The 18,517-nt window shown below is 46.7% G+C and overlaps 1 protein-coding gene across 6 annotated transcripts; it reads right to left on the reverse strand.

The window, feature by feature from the left end:
• Nucleotides 1-377: 377 nt before the first annotated feature.
• Nucleotides 378-17,945, reverse strand: LOC144734741 (cotranscriptional regulator ARB2A homolog). 6 transcript variants are annotated; one of them, XM_078617084.1, is made up of 13 exons: nucleotides 17,788-17,934; nucleotides 16,307-16,371; nucleotides 15,236-15,303; nucleotides 13,301-13,366; nucleotides 12,287-12,384; nucleotides 11,516-11,581; nucleotides 10,625-10,816; nucleotides 9,635-9,730; nucleotides 6,498-6,578; nucleotides 5,765-5,884; nucleotides 4,431-4,538; nucleotides 3,858-3,936; nucleotides 378-1,922 (listed from the first exon to the last, which is right to left on the reverse strand). In XM_078617084.1, the coding sequence occupies exons 2-13, from the start codon at nucleotides 16,309-16,311 to the stop codon at nucleotides 1,753-1,755; spliced, it is 1,149 nt and encodes a 382-aa protein (XP_078473210.1). In that variant the 5' UTR covers nucleotides 16,312-16,371; nucleotides 17,788-17,934; the 3' UTR covers nucleotides 378-1,752. The 6 variants fall into 6 exon arrangements, 5 of the variants coding, with proteins under 5 accessions (XP_078473210.1, XP_078473212.1, XP_078473211.1 ...); XM_078617086.1 differs by having other exon boundaries at nucleotides 16,281-16,371; nucleotides 17,788-17,933; XR_013588541.1 differs by having other exon boundaries at nucleotides 1,808-1,922; nucleotides 3,858-3,931.
• Between the last annotated feature and the right edge of the window lie 572 nt (nucleotides 17,946-18,517).

The raw sequence follows: 18,517 nt of genomic DNA on the forward strand, positions 1-18,517 counted from the left end.
TTGGGGTGTTTCATTCTTCGCCTGAGGATGGCTGCTTGCGTTGTGGCCGAAACGTCGTGAGAATTGTTTTATTATGTTTTATTTTTATTATTTTATTACTTCCCTTCTACGTGACTTTACCGAAAGAACCAAGAAGATGTTTTACAAATGTTATGTCGAGCGATATCCGCCGATTGAAAACCGTATTCGTTATGCACTTTGGAATGGTGATGATTAAATGTATGTTCACGAATTCACCGGACGATGCCCTTTCTTGCCTCTACAATAATTCTAATTCTGATCCACCTTCAATATTTTCACTTCATAATAGGGTCGTTAAACAATTATCATATAGCGCGTGATGCCCAAGTGCCAAGGGAGTCCTTGAATAACACGTGTTTATGCTCGCTGGACACGGCCTTTATTAGAAGGTGGGAAATAATTGCAATGCCGAGTGTGAGGATTAGAGCAATACAAAGGTTGTATCCTAAAATATAATAAAATACGGTTTGGAATAAAGGATGGTGGAGAGGCGTAAGTCTTCCCGATGATGACATATCTAGGAAAATGAATTGAGAATGCATAGGATGATCATGACGAGGGCATATGTGGTGATAGCCATTCATCAGATAATATTTACGAATGAATAGTTTAATGTTGATGGGTACAAATGCATAGGCCGTTAGAGCGGCGAGTGAGCGAACTATGTCTAAACTAAAACATATTTTACCAGGTAAGGCCAACTGAGCTATATTACTCTTTTTCAGAAGCGACCTGGCCACTAATGATAGCTTTCACGAAGTGGCTAATCACGTGTAAATGTATAGCAGGCAAATACTTGAAACGCACGTTTCCCTAAATGTGGAGGGAAAACCAGAGAAAAATCCACGCGACCACGGGGAGAGAGACACGCAAACTCCATATATACAACAGGCAACGGGGTCGGGATGGAACCCACGACGTCATACTCTTAGGTTTTTTCTGTACAGTCACGTGGGTAAAAAAATAAAATTAAAATTAATAAAAGTATTAATAGAAATAAAATTAAATAATTAACCTATTATTGCTTTTATTAATTTTTTTTTACCTACGTGACTTTACCGAAAAAACCTAAGCGTATGAATCCTTGCAGTCACGAAAGCTTCAAATCTAGAACCCACGACGTCCTGTATACCAGGCGAGGGAGTGAACATCTCGCCACCCTTGTAACAAATAGATGGCCTCAACCCCAAGGCCCAAGTACAAAAGACCATAATGTTACATGTATATCTAAGAATGTTAGATGTATTTTCTTTTCTTAACTTCAAAAGGTAAAGGTGCAGCTCAGAATTATACTTGTTCGTGGCTTATGTGTAGATTTATAGCGGCAGCCAAATACGCGAAACGCGTGATGTTGATTCAGAATGCGGAGGGGGAAACCCGAGGACCCAGAGAAAAAATCCGTCGGGAGAGAGAGAGAGAGACACACACACCAACTTTAAATATACAGCAGGCGTTAGGGTCGAGATCGAACCCATACCAGGAGAGGTGGACGCGTGTTGATTCTAAATGTGGAGGGGAAAACCGGAGAGACCCGGACATCTCGCGACAACATCACATCCTCATTCCCCACCTCCTCGTACTCCGCGCCTTCCGTTGCTCCCCCCAACCAACCCCACTCCCAGCGCCGTTCTCATCAGCCAGGTTAGTCACCATCAAATTGTCGCTGCTGCATCGTCTTCCTCACCCTGATCATCAGGAGCCCTCTCCGTTATGCGTTCTTCGTTGATTCCATCATCTACGAGTCGTTCCAACGTCGTCGTCGTCGTCATCACCACCGCCTGCCACATTGGCAGTCGGACCGTCGCCACCTTTCCTCGCCCCTCCATCCCCCGCTATCCTCTTCAAGTACTCAAAGATGGGATCGATGGCAGTACAAGGAGCCCTTTCGTGAAACGGTGTTCCTGTGGTAATTGGAAGAAATGTTGAGTTGGAAGTTAGGATCAAGTGCAGTGGCATTTTGGTTGAGTGGTTCACGATGGCCACATCAGAGCCGTCTCTGGGCTGGCTCTGATGAGATACTTGGGTTCAAAACCTGGGCCTGTGTCTCTCTCTCAAAGGGTTAAAAAAATTAACCCGTAAAAAACAAAGTTTTTCACTATAAATCCTTTATATGCGTGGCGGCTAGAGTCCTCTCGTCCTCTGGCTTGAGATGGCTGCCACCTATGGGTCAGATGATTGTCTGCCAGCATTAAGCAATTGGTAATTAAATATTTAAAAACATTTTCCTAAAAAGTGTTAAATTTTGGAAAAAAAATTTCACGAAAATTAATTGTCACGCACAACGAGTCTGTGTGGAAAACGTCAGCTCGATTGGATCACGGGAAGTGGGTTAAAAAACGACCGAAAGATTTGCACGGTCATAAGCAAGCAAGCAAGCACGCAAGCACGCAAGCACGTAAGCAAGCAAGTGAACTTAATATAAAGGATTTAACAAGTAAACCCGTAAAAACAAAGTTTTTCACTATAAATCCTTTATATGCGTGGCGGCTAGAGTCTTCTCGTCCTCTGGCTTGAGATGGCTGCCACCTATGGGTCAGATGATTGTCTGCCAGTATTAAGCAATTGGTAATAAAATATTTAATTTGTTTTCCCTAAACAGTGTAAAATTTTGGGAATTTTTTTTCACGAACATTAATTGTCTCGCACAACGAGTCTGTGTGGAAAATGTCAGCTCGATTGGATCACGGGAAGTGGGTTAAAAAACGACCGAAAGATTTGCACGGTCGTAAGCAATCAAGCAAGCACGCAAGCACGCAAGCACGCAAGCAAGCAAGCAAGCGAACTTAATATAAAGGATTTAAAAGACTCAAATTCATTAAAGCAGGTGTAGTGAATTGATGGCTTAAACTCGCAATTGAGTGCACAAAAATAAAGCACTTAAATAAAAGTAAAGATTCCACTTTAGCCAAGTCCAAGTGTGAGTGTGTTCAAATTAAAAATATTGATTGACATCAACTCGGTACACTCGAGATCCCAGACCACGTAGGAGTGGGTGACTAGAATTGCCAATCATCGACCTTTTTTTTTTAAATCTGTGTGTCTTACCTGCTTTGACGTGGATAAGAAACGTGGACATTGACAAACGGGGAACAGAAATGTGAAAAGTGTGCAAAAGAAGCGCGGTAGAATTGCACGCTTGAAATTACATTCAGGGACGGAAAAAATTAACCCGTAAAAACAAAGTTTTGCACTATAAATCCTTTATATGCGTGGCATCGGTTTTATTTATTATTCATTTCTGTTTTTCTTGAGTAAGAGTTTCATTTTTATCACATTTGTATTTTAAATTAATTATGAAAAAAATGTTTTCCTAAAAAGTGGAAAATTTTGGAAAAACATTTTTACGAAAATATATTGTCACGCACAACGAGTCTGTGTGCAAAATGTCAGCTCGATTGGATCACGGGAAGTGGGTTAAAAAACGACCGAAAGATTTGCACGGTCGTAAGCGTGCAAGCAAGTGAACTTAATATAAAGGATTTAAAAAAAGGTTTTTGCCGGGCGTTGGCAGAATCGGTCATTGGCATGGACTGACCAGTGGTAGAGAGCAGCGATGGCATCGCAGCCAAAGGAGGGAACATGCCAGAGAGGATGTTGGCCGATGAAAGTAGCTCGTGTGGTGCTGCAAGATTTATTGTTGTGTGACAGAGCCATGGGAGAGATGCCGACAGCGTAGATAAGCCATCATCCAGCAGTGGCTGGATCATGGTGATGGGTGATAATCACTTCGGATCTGAGCTGTCAGCTCAAGTGTTTCAGGCATGGCCATTATTAAACCACTGAGAAACTCGTCAATGTTATGATTCCACAAGTAGATATGTGTGTTCATTACTCACCGGCAGAGCGTAAGGAACTGTCGTCTCCACGAATTCTGGCGTCCAGTTCCTTTGAACTTCTAACCCAGTGAACACTAAACTGTTGAAATATAAATCGCATGTTAATCCGTGTAAGGACAAAGTTCCCCCGTGTAGCCTGTAACAGACTGTTGGGGCAAGTGCTGTTAGCGAGCAGCACCTATGAAGTCCGGCACAGCACACGAGGGGGTGGGTGGCCAGCACGACGCCCGACCGCGTTTGTCTCCCCAGTGGCGATGTTTACACATCAAACCAGGTTCTCATTTGAGCCGCCTCTGTCACCCTTGTGGCGATGTTTACACACCGCATCAGGTGCTCAGTTGAGGCTGAGTCAACCTAGGGGAGGCCCAGCACCAGTTCAGGCCACGAGCGAGAATCGAACTCGGGCTGCCGGACACGCGGCGCTGCGCGCTCACCGCTCCACCACCGCTCCCCCATGCAGGTCCACGTATACACACGCGCACTTCCCACATATAAAAACGCAGCAAACACTCGTTAATTGAACACAGGACTGGCAGTGGAATGTTCTTAGGCGGTGAAGAGTGCCGTTCTCACCGTTTTGAACCAGCGCACGACATTTTGATTGCTCGGATGCAACCTATGGACGGAGTCTGCAAAGGCCACAGCTGATAACCTTTTCAGAACATCTGGGCGATTGTTGACCTGTTGCCCACACACACACACAACACACGTGTTATCACACACACACACACGTGTTATTACACACACACACGTACATGTACAACTCTTCTGTCAATCCACCACTGCATAAGGGCCTCCTCATCTCGTGCGGGTCGTTGGCGTTGTTTGACCATACTTCACCAGGCTGGTCAGTGCGGGTTGTGAATGTGCGAAGCACAGAAGGTGGATGCATAGAAGTAGGGTACAACATATGTATATTGCTGCGCTGCCGACTGCTGACCGCCACGTTACCCCGCAGTCGCTTATGACACCTGTTATGCACCGTGGTCACCCATCCAATGGCAATCCAGGCTAAAGCCTGCTTAGCTTGCTGAATCCGATGAGCCGTGAAGCTCTTTTTCACGGATGTCCAGTCGGGGCGGGTGAGCGAGTTAGATCATCAAACGAGAGAGAAGGCGATGTGAGTGCTCGCGAAAAGGCAAGCAAGTCGCTGTGACCGCAGCAGAAGGATTCCCCCACGACTCCGGTTGTCCGCCTGATGATGCTGGTTGTAATTATTGGCGAAACATCACGGCACTCGAATCGTCAATGTTGCAGTGGGTTTACTTTCCAACACACAACCGGTGCGCTGAACTAGTAACGAATTGGCATCTTTTGTTTACGTGGCAAACCTCACCAATTGGCTGTGTCGGGTGGTGGCGGGTTTAACGACACGCTTATATTCTATTCTTGGTTCTTTCGGTAAAGTCAAGTAGAAGGGAAATAATAAAATTAAAAAAATATAAAACAATACAATTCTCACGATGTTTCGACTGCAACACAAGCAATCATCATCAGGTGTGAAATCCACAGCAAGAACATTTGAAAAAAGTGGCGTTTTTTTTCTTAATGTCAGCACCACGGACAGTGATCTAAACCCAAAAAAACTGCTATTATGGAAGTCGCTATGAATCAATAAAGATATAAAGTATCGAAGTACAAAGTGCATACAACATTCCTGCCGATTTCGTCAACACCAAATGCAAGCTCGGTAGAGGCAGCAAAACAAGCCGGTGGCTAAGCTGTCAGGGCAAACGTTTGCATATTCTTGCCGTGGGCTTGTTTCTTCCACGTGTTAGACATTGTACCACTACCAACGATACTCACCTGACGGAGCAAAAGCGTTAACAAGAAACCAGGAGCTTTTGCAAAAAGTTGATCGAGCGTCCGAACGCGAGCGAAAGACGGGAGCATCGAATTCGCCTCACCAGGTTCACAACGGCCGCGCCTCCGTAGCTAAAAGCCATCACGAAGATTTTGCTTGCTACGGACTTGGTCACGAAGTGCTTCCACACGTACTCCAGATGCTCCTCCGGGGTTTCGTTGCCCTGGGAGGGGAGACTACGGGATCAGAACGCGTCTCCGGAAAACCTCAATTGCCACTGAATTTCCGCGCCGGGTTTGTGCAACTTTGACATCAATGTCAAAAGCGTCCCGCTGCTCAGTAAAACAAACAAAAAGATGAATTTCGATGTAAAGCTTTCGTGACTGCAGGGATTCATCTTCTTGGTTCTTTCGGTAAAGTCATGTAGAATGGAAATAATAAAATAATAAAAATAAAACATTATTAAATAATTCTCACGACGTTTCGGCCACAACGCAAGCAGCCGTCCTCAGGTGGAGAACAGGTCTGTCGAGAAGACAGAGTCGTGAGAATTATTTTATTGGTTAATTTATTTTATTTTATTATTTCCATTCTACGTGACTTTACCGAAAGAACCAAGAAGAAAAAAACGATGATTGAAATTATTCTTTGGAGATAATGATGATTATTACACGCGAATAATGATTTCGCTGATAACGATTATGATGGAGGAAATAATTTAGTCAATCTGACAAAGATGATTATGACAATGACGACTGAGATGACAATGCTGCTGCTACTGATGAAGATAACAATCATGATGATGATGCAATGACTTTGTGCTCATTGCCTCTCACCTTGACGGAGCGATATTTCCAATTCCACCATGACCATCCGCTCCCCGAAGCGCTGGCGTCCGTGGATTTGGACTGCGGACGCTGACATCGTGGACAACGCAACGACAGGATCGGCGCTGGGATCAGGGAGATTCATCATCAGCATCGTCGTCATCGTCACGATCCATGGGCAGATAGGCCGCAGGTCTCCGCTGCACATTTCGTCATTGTGTTTACACTTGACTCTTTCTTGTGCCAACGTGCTCAAGTGGTGGACACGCTTAATAATAGGGGTTTTTCCCCTTTTTTTTGGCAAAAAAACTTAAACCTTTTTACGAGGATTCATGTCTGCATTAATCACAATACTTGCGGTCAAAATGCAAAAAAAATAAACACACTGATAATATCTGCATTGTCCTTGAAACTGATTGGTCCACATCAGGGACGGCTTTCTTTTGAGCCTCGACTCAATTGGTGCTAGACCAGAGGACGTCAAAAGTCGTGTAGCTCAAAGACAATGTACTGTCAAAGTAACGAGGGCTCGGGGTGAGCATCTACATCATTAGACCTCCTTTTCCAGTACCAAAATATAAAACAGGTAGTCCCAGACTTACGATGGAGATGCGTTACGACGACCCCATCGTAAGTCGAAAATATCGTAAGTCGAAAATGGCCTATAGCCTACCCAGGAGTCTTAAAGAATGGTGATAATTTAGCAAAACAGAGCAATTTACAGTACCGTACTGTATAAACTATATGCGTACAGTACATCCCGGCAGCGTCCCAACATACAGTATCGTACCTCGTACGCTGCTGCGTTTGCCTGCCGCGCGAAACGTTAAATATTTTACAATTTTGTCGTATCGCTATCGCCATCGTAAGATCGAAATATCGTAAATCGGACCATCGTAAGTCGGGGACTACCTGTAATAGGGTTTTCCCCTTTTTTCTGGCAACAAAACACATCTTTCTGGCACCAATCTCTCGCGTCGTCATCAAGCCATTCTCTGTGAGGCCTTCCTCTCTTTAGGCCCGAACAACAACACTTTGAATTTCCCTGTTGCTCATAAATGTTGTGGTTTCACGCTTCAACACACCGGTGGGCTAAAGCAGTGAACTGTTTGTCTTTTGTCAACGTGACACTTTTTTACTGATTGGCCGTGTCGGGTGGTGGAGGGTTACGACACATTTATAAATAACGCTATCTAAACCCAAAAACGTTGATTATGAATAATATTGGTCGTGAAAGCCTACGTGTTCCCTGTTGCTGTCCACCCGACATATGTGTACAAATAGTGCAAGATGCCTTCTCATCACTGATGAGAAGGCATTTTGCACTGTTACGCAGGGAGATTGCATAACATCAACTCCGTCTCTCAGTTACGATTCGAGAGGCAAAGGCCCAGAGGTCATTGCGGGTGACACCACAGCTCGCCATCGCTTCCTTTCCTCCTGCCCGATCCCTCTACTGGTGGACAGCTGACACCCGACTTCCAGCGGCTGGTGATGTGGTGGTGGTGGTGTGGTGGTGGTAGTAATGTTTGTGGTGGTGGTGAAAAGTGGTTGTAGGAGTTAAAGACAATGATCCCCCGTATAGCCGTGTCTTTGGAAGTTACAGGCAGACCTCGTTTAGTGCTCAAGATGCGTTCCTGGTGAAGTGAGCGCTAATCGAATCAGCACTACAAGGGGTCACTATACCATTGTGTATGTGGGGATGCGTTCCTGACAGCGTGATTTCCTTCGTATGAGCAATAAATGAGGGCTTCAGTGGGTTATCGGTAATAGCGCTAATAATAATACAGTTGGTAAACATATATTTCGTAAGTATCAATAATTATTTATTCAAATTACACCAGAAAGTATGATGTACTTTAATTGCGAGTGCATTCTACTGCTGCGCTGCCAGACAGATAACGTCTCCAGGACCTCATCCGCGATCTTAGTGATGCCCTCGGTCTACATTTCTGCGGTGAGGTGTCTTGAAGTTGGCACCAACCTGGTCTGGCGACTTATCGCCTGGCTAACTAATCGTTTTTATTTATTTAAAATTGTTTAATCGTGAATACAAAGCGCAATTACACTGGTCAACACACTTTTTCTGGCATAAGGTATTCCAACGGTTTTATGGTAATTTTGGGGTGTTGATTCCAAAGCTGGCATCAGTTTCTGTCTATCACATCAGGTTTTTGAGATATCAAATATTGCATTTTCAATAAAAATTTTTTTTTTTAAATAAATGTGTATATCTACATAAAATTATATTATCAACACACTATCCTAAAAATACAGCACCACATTTTAACACTAAAGCAGTCACTGACTCGCAACAACTTGCAATCATAAGTGACAGAGTTAATTTCGAGTAAAATCAATGAAAATGGGGTATGCCAATAGCATAAAAATGAGATGTGATAGAGCAAATCTGAGATCAGATTTGGAATCAGCACCCTGAAATTAGTCTAAAACAGCTGCAAAAGTCCAGGCCAGAAAAACATGTGGTTTTTGTTGTTGTTGACCAGTGTGATCGAATCGTTTGATTGGCTCAGAGCCGTGCGTCGCTCCCGCTGGCTGAGCGAACGATGGTGGCGGGGTCACGTGACCTCGGCCACAGCTGCTGCGCTTTCTCACTCGTGAGCGCAAAGCGAGGTGTGCCTGCGTAGTGCTATGGCAGCGGTAGTTGTGAATTGTGGTGGTGGTGGTGTTTGTCTCGACTCAGCCTGAAATGAGTACCTGGTGCGGTGCGTAAAATATCCTATGCCGTGCCGGCCTTCAGAAGTGCCCGCTAACAGCACTTGCCCCATCAGTCTGTTCAGGCTATACGGGGGATATTTGTTGTTTGTCTTGGACGTGGTAGTTGTATTAGTGGTTGTGGTGATGGTCGGAGTCAAGTTAGATGTACGTTGAACTTCTTTCGCACCGTACATTTGCCAACTGTGCTCATCGGAGACGCGGTCGGGGTGAATGAGGTGACATTAATAGCGGCGGTGGTGGTAATTATGGTGATTTGTGGTGGCTGTAAAGTACAAAAGTAATGATAATTAAGTCAAACTCAGTGTCGTCTCTCTGCCGTAGCGAGCGGCAGCGGCGTGCGGGTGAGACTCCGTGAGGTTCCAGGTTCGTGAGCATCGCCCGTTGGCTCCAGGTCACACAGCCCACACCTTCTTGGAGGCCTCCATGCGCTTTCTCTGCCGCTTCAGTCTCTCTCCGTCAACGCGGTTGTCGTTGGGGTTCAGAACCACGACACCGTACCCTTCCTGCGGAGAGGCGAGTCAAGTCATCGCACTATGTTACGAACCATCTTGACATCCTCCGTCTTCGCGATTGAATTCCTCCATCATACCCTGGGACATACTCTTTGGTTCTTTCGGTAAAGTCACGTAATAATAGAATACTTTACTCCCTTGACTCACAGTCGCTCTCTCGTTTTGAGCACAAATGCACTCAAAGGCCTGCATGCGTCTGAGAGCCGGACCTTGAAACAGTAACTAAGAAAAGAGGCTTCTGGCTGATGAAGGCGCTAGGAATTTCGTCGCAGCAACTTGCAAGTTCCGAATAGAATGTGGCAGGAAGGTGTAGTAGTAGATACAATCAGGAAGAGGAGGTTGTGAAGGGTGGGACGGTGCTTGGGGGGGTTGAGGAGGGCAGGTTACCGAGACAGGCATTGGAGTTCTGGCAGCGGTTTCAGCCTTACCACCTCTACATAACAAAAGGCTCAGTCCCATTTCACCTTTACATCAGCCTCACCTTAACAACTCTTTTCAACCAGTCTACACAACAAAGGCTCATTCCTAACAGCGGGCTTCAGCCGCACCGAACCTCACAATAATAATATCCAGGGCCTACCTTGGCTCCTCCCACCCTCAACCAGTATATATACAAGGACTGTTTTCTTGGAATTTCTCTTACTTGATACAGCTATCGTGCTGTGACGGTTCCACCTGAAGACGGAGGCTTGTGTTGCCTCCGAAACGTCGTGATTTTTATTTTATTTTACTTTTATTAATTTTAATTTTTTACCTACGTGACTTTACTGAAAAAAACCTAAGAATATGAGGGATTGGAGTGGCACCCCCTGTGGATGGTGACCCAACAATTATCTGGTAATCATAATCGCGGCTTAAGAGCCGTGAGGTCCCAGCTCCAGTTACCTCCATGGCTCGCTTGATGTAGGGGATCTGAGTGCCGGAGTCGAGGCAGTCGTTGATGATGAGTCTCCGAGCCCACTGGCCGGCCCGCACCACTCCGCTCCCCTGAACGAGCAGCAGCAGCCTCTCCTTCTGCAGCGCCCCGGGGCTCATGAAGATGAAGCTGAAGGGTTCATTCCTTTTGATGGCTTCGACCTGCAAACCCCGAGCACCCGCCGGAGAAATGTCCGTCTATTGTTTGTATACGCCAATAGAAACTAGCCTGTCTCTCTAATTGTCTAGAGACCCCCATCAGAGACCAGCCTGTTGGGCTATTGTCCAGGACTGGTCGAACGACTCGACAGCAATTTAACAATGAATCAGAACCAACAATATTTATACTGGTAGGAACCTCCTGGCTACACCAGCCCACAGGGAATTATTGTGTCCGTCGTGCAGGGAGGGGCTGGGTGGGGAGGGGAGGGTGGGGCTGGGTGGGGAGAGGAGGGTGGGGAGGGGCTGGGTGGGGGGGGTGGGGCTGGTGGGGAGGGTGGGGAGGGGCTGGGTGGGGAGGGTGGGGAGGGGCTGGGTGGGGAGGGTGGGGCTGGGTGGGGAGGGGCTGGTCACCCCGTGGTGCCCTTATAAAACTCAACGTTTGACCTACTCACGCCGGCTTGTGCCCGCCCTCACAGTCGGGCATATTTGCGGAATACACCACGCCGCCGTTGACCCTGGCCATTGACCGAGCAACCCAACGTTCCTACCAGCTCCCTCCGCAGGAATGAGTTTTATACTTGAGGATTCCGATAAGCTATGAAGGTCTTTTTCACGGATGTCCAATGAAGCAGAAGATACAGTGGTACATTACGCATCAATGTAGAGGATACATAAACTGTGTATATGTTTTACACTCACAGGAACGTAATGCTTTTCCAGTCCATATTTCTTCACCAGAAGTTCGTACACGTACTCGGTTATGACCTAGAAATTGACAGAAGACAACATCACAAGATTGTTGGCATTTCCCGCTGGCCATCTTCCGTGTCAATCTGTGAGGAAAGCTTCTCTCGCCCCTCCACTCCTTCCCATCCCTCCCCTACCCTTTTGTGATCCCTAAATATCTCTCTATCACTGTCACTCATTGCCCGACCCTTGTGTGCCTCTGTTAACTACATCATTCCATTGCCACCATTTTGTCAGTTATGTTAAACTTCAACTTTTTATTTTACCAGGTAAGGCCCACTGAGCTATGTAGCTCTTTTTCAGAACAAACCTGGCCACAAATGATAGCTCAACGAAGTGGCTCATCACGTGGAAATATATATCAGCCAAATACTCTAAACGCGTGTTTCTAAATGTGGAGGGAAAACCCGTCGGACGCGGAGAAAAATCCACGCGACCAGGGGGAGAACACACACAAACCCCAAATATACAGACACCAGAGTCGGGATCGAACCCACGACCTCCTGCATACCAGGCGAGGTAGTTAGCATCTCGCTTTTACTGAAGGCGTGCTATAAATATAAATTAGACTTCGTGGCAGTCTAGTTGGGCTGGCATCACTAACCGGACTCTAGATTGCGGGTGACAAAAATCCATAAATGAATTGCAGGATCTTGGCGGTGCTGGGTCATTTATTTGTTTTTGTAAAATCGGTGAAGATTCCATCCCCCAGCGGTGCCTTACCTCACCCAGTGCCTCGTAACGCCGCTGGTCACGACTCCCACTGCCATAAAAGTCGTACTTAAAGCGTGACCCATCCCGAGTGCTTCTGAGCTTCCCTTCTAGAGACAAAGACAAAGAACACCCGTGGGGCCTCAGCAGACTGTAGGAGCAAGTGCTGTTAACGAGCACTGATGAAGGCTGGCACGGCACACGAAGGGGTGGGTGGCCAGCACCAGGCCCGGCCGCCGTTGTTTCCATAGTGGAGATGTTTACACATCCGCATCAGGTACTCATTTTAGGCTGAGTCGACCTAGGGAAAACCCACGACCTGATCAGATAATCGTCACTGTTGTTCGTGGCGCCGGGTTCGAAGCGCAGAGCACTAACCACTGCACTACCCCATGGGACCTCCTTTGCCAGGACCAAAATATGAGAACAGGTTTTCCCCTTTTCTCTGGCAACAAAACAGTTGTGTAAAGATGTTAAAACACCAAACTGAAACCTTTTACAAGGAATCATGTCTGCATTAACCACAATACGTGTGGTCAGAATGCAAACAAAAAAACATACTCTGATAATAAATGCATTGTCTTTGAAACTGATTGGTCCACACCAGAGACAGCTTTCTTTGGAGCCTAGTCTCAAACGGTGTTAGACCAGAGGACGCCAAAATGCGTACCTGTTTCGCTGTACTACCGTTCACTATTTCAATTGCTGATATAATAAGGAGGGGAGCTGACTTAATTGTTTTCATGGTAGAGTTTTTAAAATAATAAAAAAACAATAAAATAGTGTTTTCTTTTATTGTTTCCCTTCTGCGTGACTTTACCGAAAGAACAAAGAATATGAATCCCTGCAGTCACGAAAGCTTTAAATCAAAATATATTAACCATGTTCGGGAATCAAAGTCCGGTGGCTGGGTCCGTAGTGGAGTGTGCTACCGACTACGCCACCATTCCCCTAATAGCAAACGCGTTTCATGTATTTTACGTAAGATGCATAACACACGTAATGAACATAACGCAGTTATATTACCTGTGTTGAACTCGTATCCAAATTCCGCTGTCGTCCGATAATTCGCGAACTCATCCTCCGCCGAGTCTGGAGAGCGGGAGTCATCACAACACACAGAAACGACAGCAGTTTTCAAGGGGGGAAGATTTTAAAAAAGACTCTACCGTGAAGGCTGAACATTCACGGCCAATACGTACGGTGCGAAAGAAACTCAACATACGTCAGAGGTCGCAACCGGGTACCCGATACCCGTACCCTACCCGATACCCGGCTACCCGTACCCGGCCGGGTACAGGTACCCGTTTGCGACCCTGGTGCGGCCGGGTACGGGTAAGGAATCAAAACCCGTTTCCGACCTCTGACATACGTAGAAAAACAAACACGAGCTATACAAGTCACGTACAAGTTCTCTAAACGAAGCAAAGTATTGTTGGAGGGGGGAACAACTTGAAAACATTGTGAATCAATCGACACAGCGCACCTATTGAAGGTGGATCTCGATCAAGAAGTTTTTTGCTCGTGTCCATACAATCAAGAACACGTCAGTAATACCTTGTGCGGGGGGAAAAAATAACACTCTGGTTGTTAAATTGCGATTTAAAGCTTTCGTGACTGCAGGGATTCATCTTCTTGGTTCTTTCGGTAAAGTCACGTAGAAGGGAAATAATAAAATAATGAAATAAAACATAATAAAATACAATTCTCACGACGTTTCGGCCACAACGCAAGCAGCCGTCCTCAGGTGAAGAACAGGGCTGTCGGAAAGACAGCGTCTGAATGAATACCACCAAGCTTGGCAGCGTATATTTAATATACTCTGGTTGTTCTACGGACTGACCCTCGCCATGGGAATGTGGAATATCCCCCCACTTGCTGCAGGCTGCCAGTGAGGCTGAACTCCTGCGAGCAAGGAGGCTCATTGCCACGATGGGTCCGTTACCCAGGAAAGTCTCACCGAGGTGCAAGAAAACATTTTTGCAGGAGGGTCACGTGACATTGAGATGGTTGGGATTGTCCGCGTTGCAAGGCGCTTGTCGGGTTATGGCAGGAAAGTGGAGCGCGCTGCACAAATCTGCTGACGAGCTACCTCTAGATTTGACGCTTTCGTGACTGCAAGGATTCATATTCTTGGCTTTTTTCGGTAAAGTCACGTAGGTGTTACGTAGACTAACCGCCGTATAATTGGTTTTTTACCCTTCTATCTGGCAACAAAACTGACACCTTGTTTTTACAAGGAGTCATGTTGACATAGACCACAATACCTGCAGTCATAATGCAATGTTTTTGTTTGCATTATGACTGCAGGTATTGTGGTCTTATGTAAACATGACTCCTTGTAAAAACAAGGTGTCAGTTTTGTTGCCAGATAGAAGGGTAAAAAACCAATTATCATATTTTTACTGGCAAATGAGGTTCCAATGGTGTAGACTAGCCGTAGTTTCAGCCGCATCAACCTTACCATACTAATAAAAAGGGGGCCTGTCCTGGCTCCTCCCCCCTCAACCAGTATATATAAGGGGTTGGATCTCTTGAAATTTCTCATTTACTTGATACAGCAAGCGTGCTGTGACGGTTCCACCTGAAGACGGAAGCTTGTGTTGCCTCCGAAACGTCGTGATTTTTTATTTTATTTTAATTTTACTTTTATTAATTTTAATAAAAAATTTTTACCTACGTGACTTTACCGAAAAAACCCAAGAATACGTCAGCTACCTACTTGGTGTACTGCCACCTAACGGCGCCCACTCCGATCGCACACGAAGGTGAAGTCCCTAACACAAATTACAACGCGGGCGAGCCGGCCGTAAACCCACTTTTGCCTGTGACCCCCGCGAAGCAGCCAAATCGCTGACCAACTAAGACTGGGTGAACGAGAGAAACCGGAGGGTGTCCGATGTGCTCCGCGTGGCGTGGAGATGTCGGGCAAAATAAACGAAGATAGGAAAAAGTTCGTACCAAAAAATTGCCGGAAAATTTTTTGAATTCCAGCCATGAAAGTCTTCTCCTCGTCCCTTCTTCTTCCACTGCGAAAAATAAAAGACAAAATATTCCCCGTGGAGACATGACGGACCGTTTTGGGACAAGTGTTGTTAGCGAGCACCTATGAAGGCCGACACGGCTCAGGAGGGTGGTGGGTGGTCAGCACCACGCCCGGCCGCCTTTGTCACCCCAGTGCCGATGTTTACACACGGCACCAGGTGCTCAGTTGAGGCTGAGTCGACCTAGGGGAGGCCCAGTAACGGTTCAGATAATCATCACTGGTGTTGGCCATGAGCCAGGAATAAAACTCGGTTGTACGAGTTTGTAGCGCAGTGCGCTGACTGCAACACTACCGCTCCCCGCTGCGAACTAAACACACACCCACACCAAAGGTCAAACTCAATGTTTACACTCAACAATTTACAGTCGTTCCGTGTTTTTTGTACGTCGAAATCCATCGTTACATTTACCCATCAGTCACTGTTTCACGCGGTATATTTGATACGGTATTCAATAATTCACGTGTTTAGAATTTCAAAACCAAGTGTCAATGAGTCTCCCGGTTCAAACGAGTTCTGGGCGGTACTCTTCTTCCTGTGTCGGAGGGCCTCGAGCCAACGATGGAAATTCCACATTCCCCGAACAGGAAACATGGCATAACGCGTGTATGCCATGTGCTAGTCCCAATCGACAAACTGCTTGCCACTATCCACGCTGGTCACTGCTGGCTTATGAAAGCTAGGGGGGGGGGGGGGGGCATAAGTGCAGTACAACTTTGGATGTTGCTGTGCTGCCCTCTGTCGCTGACCACCACGTGGGCCCTGCCGCCTATGGCACCTGTTATGCATGGGTGTTGTTCTCCCCACCCCAGCAAGCAACTATCCAGGCACAAAACCCCCTGCTTAGCTTGCGAGATCTGGCGATATCGGGTTGCATTCTCGGGTTGCATTCCTGGTGATTGTTGCCGTACAGGCAAGCCGTGGTCCTGGAGGTAAATAAAGAATGAAATGCGTACACATACCTGTCAACCCCTTATCAGTGCCCTACCTCATTGCAGACCAATTCAGACCTCATTGCTCACCCCGTGCCACTTATACATCTCAACGTTCATCCTACAAAGTCCCATCACAAGGGAGAAACACAAACAAATAGAAAACCAAAATCTTGCTCAACAAAAAACTGTTTTACGTATTAATTTTAATAATTGGTGCCAATGATGCTACTTACCATGCCACACTGTCTGTGATCTTGCATGCTGATACTGTCCCACGATTTTTTTTTTGCCCGTATTGAAACTGTGGACCTGAAAACTCAATTTCCCTGTACAAGAATACGGGGCTAAACCGTCTGGGTCAACACGGCGTGGGCACATTGTAAACAACCCGGCAGTCAGCCTGAACGAACCTGTCGGACAACTACCCTACAGTGGAGCACGTCCGATTTTCGAGCGCCTATTTTCTCCAAATAGTATATCTGGCGATGCTGCTGTTGCTGCTGCTCCGGCACTAGGTATTTTTTTAACCTGACCTCCGGGCGCGGCAAGTTGAATCAATGGGCAGGTAAGCACCACCACCACACGCCACCACCCATCACCACCACCACCCTCCACCACGCGCCACCACCCGCCACCACCACCATCACCCATCACTACTCTCCGCCACCACCACCACCCGCCACCACCAATCACCCGCCACCACCCATCACCACCACCCGCCACCAACACCACCACCACACGCCACCACCCATCACCACCACCCTCCACCACGCGCCACCACCCGCCACCACCACCATCACCCATCACCACTCTCCGCCACCACCACCCGCCACCACCACCACCACACGCCACCACCCACCACCACCACCCATCATCACACGCCACCACCACCACCACAACAGTCGCGGTGGGGTTAAAGTGTTGTGGGTATTTCCCAATTCTGGCCAAATGCCACCCAGAGCAGCGATTAGAGTCAGGTGACACCCGTGCTGTCTGTACCAACAGTTCTGTCGTGCGGTATACACGACAGCACACACACACACACATTGTACATGTGCAGCGTAGTGGGACGTCAATCCACTGCTGGATGAGGCAGTTAGCGTTCCCCACGCTGGCATCGCGGGAGTTGTTTTGACCATACTTCACCACCCTGGACACCGCATATGTTAACATACACAAACATCGCGTTACAGACGACTGCCATATAAAGAATTTTGTAAACCGTACCCATACATGTCAGCCTCTTATCAGAACTTACTGGTCACCCCGTGTCCTTTATACATCTCCACGTTCATCCTACAAAGTCCCATCATCACAAGCGAGCAACACAAACAAATAGACAAAAATATGTTTTCTGTGCCCGTATTGAAACGGCTGTACTCCGTATGAACCTGTAAACTCAACTTCCCTGTACAAGAACACGGGGAAAACCGTCTGGCTTGACAGCTACGCGTACCGTGGGAGCTTTAACTTTTATTTTTCAACGACAACAACAACAACATCAACAACAAAATACCCCCCAACACATATTTACCTGTGTAGCGCCAGGTGCGTGTTTCATTAAGAGTCGGCGTAGACTTTGTATCGTTTGCGGAGACAGTTTTAACGAGTGTCGCGTTTCGCGCGAAGCTCTGCACGGGGACGGAGTTTCGTTTCCTGGATCAGAAATAGCTTTGGCGAATGCGTCACAACACAGAAGTAAAAGTTCAACAGCGGTGAGCGTAGAGGCACGTCTCCACGTCAAAGCTCTCAGCCTTGTCGCGACCACCACCACCACCGCCACCACAAGCAGCAGCAAGCAGGTCGACAGAGCTGAACGTGTGGTGGTTTTATTGTTTTTAGAACACCAACTTGAAGACGGGTTGAACATTGTTGGGGGTGTAGGGGGGGGGGGCATGTTTCACTTTAATTATCCAACTTGTTTCGATTTATAGCTTTGGTGACTGCAGGGATTCATCTTCTTGGTTCTTTCGGTGGGTCTTTCCGACAGACCTGTTCTTCACCTGAGGACGGCTGCTTGCGTTGTGGCCGAAACGTCGTGAGAATTATTTTATTCTGTTTTATTTTTATTATTTTATTATTTCCCTTCTACGTGACTTTACCGAAAGAACCAAGAAGATGTATCCAACTTGTTGTTTATTTTACCAGGTACAAGGCCCACTGAGCTGTATAGATATTTGTTTTTCAGAAGCGACCTGCCCACAGAAATGATAGCTCAACGAAGTGGCTCATCACGTGGACATTTATAGGGGCAGCCACATGTT

The sequence above is a fragment of the Lampetra planeri genome, chromosome 53 (assembly GCF_965212315.1).
Source record: "Lampetra planeri chromosome 53, kcLamPlan1.2.h2, whole genome shotgun sequence".
Classification (NCBI taxonomy): domain Eukaryota; kingdom Metazoa; phylum Chordata; class Hyperoartia; order Petromyzontiformes; family Petromyzontidae; genus Lampetra; species Lampetra planeri.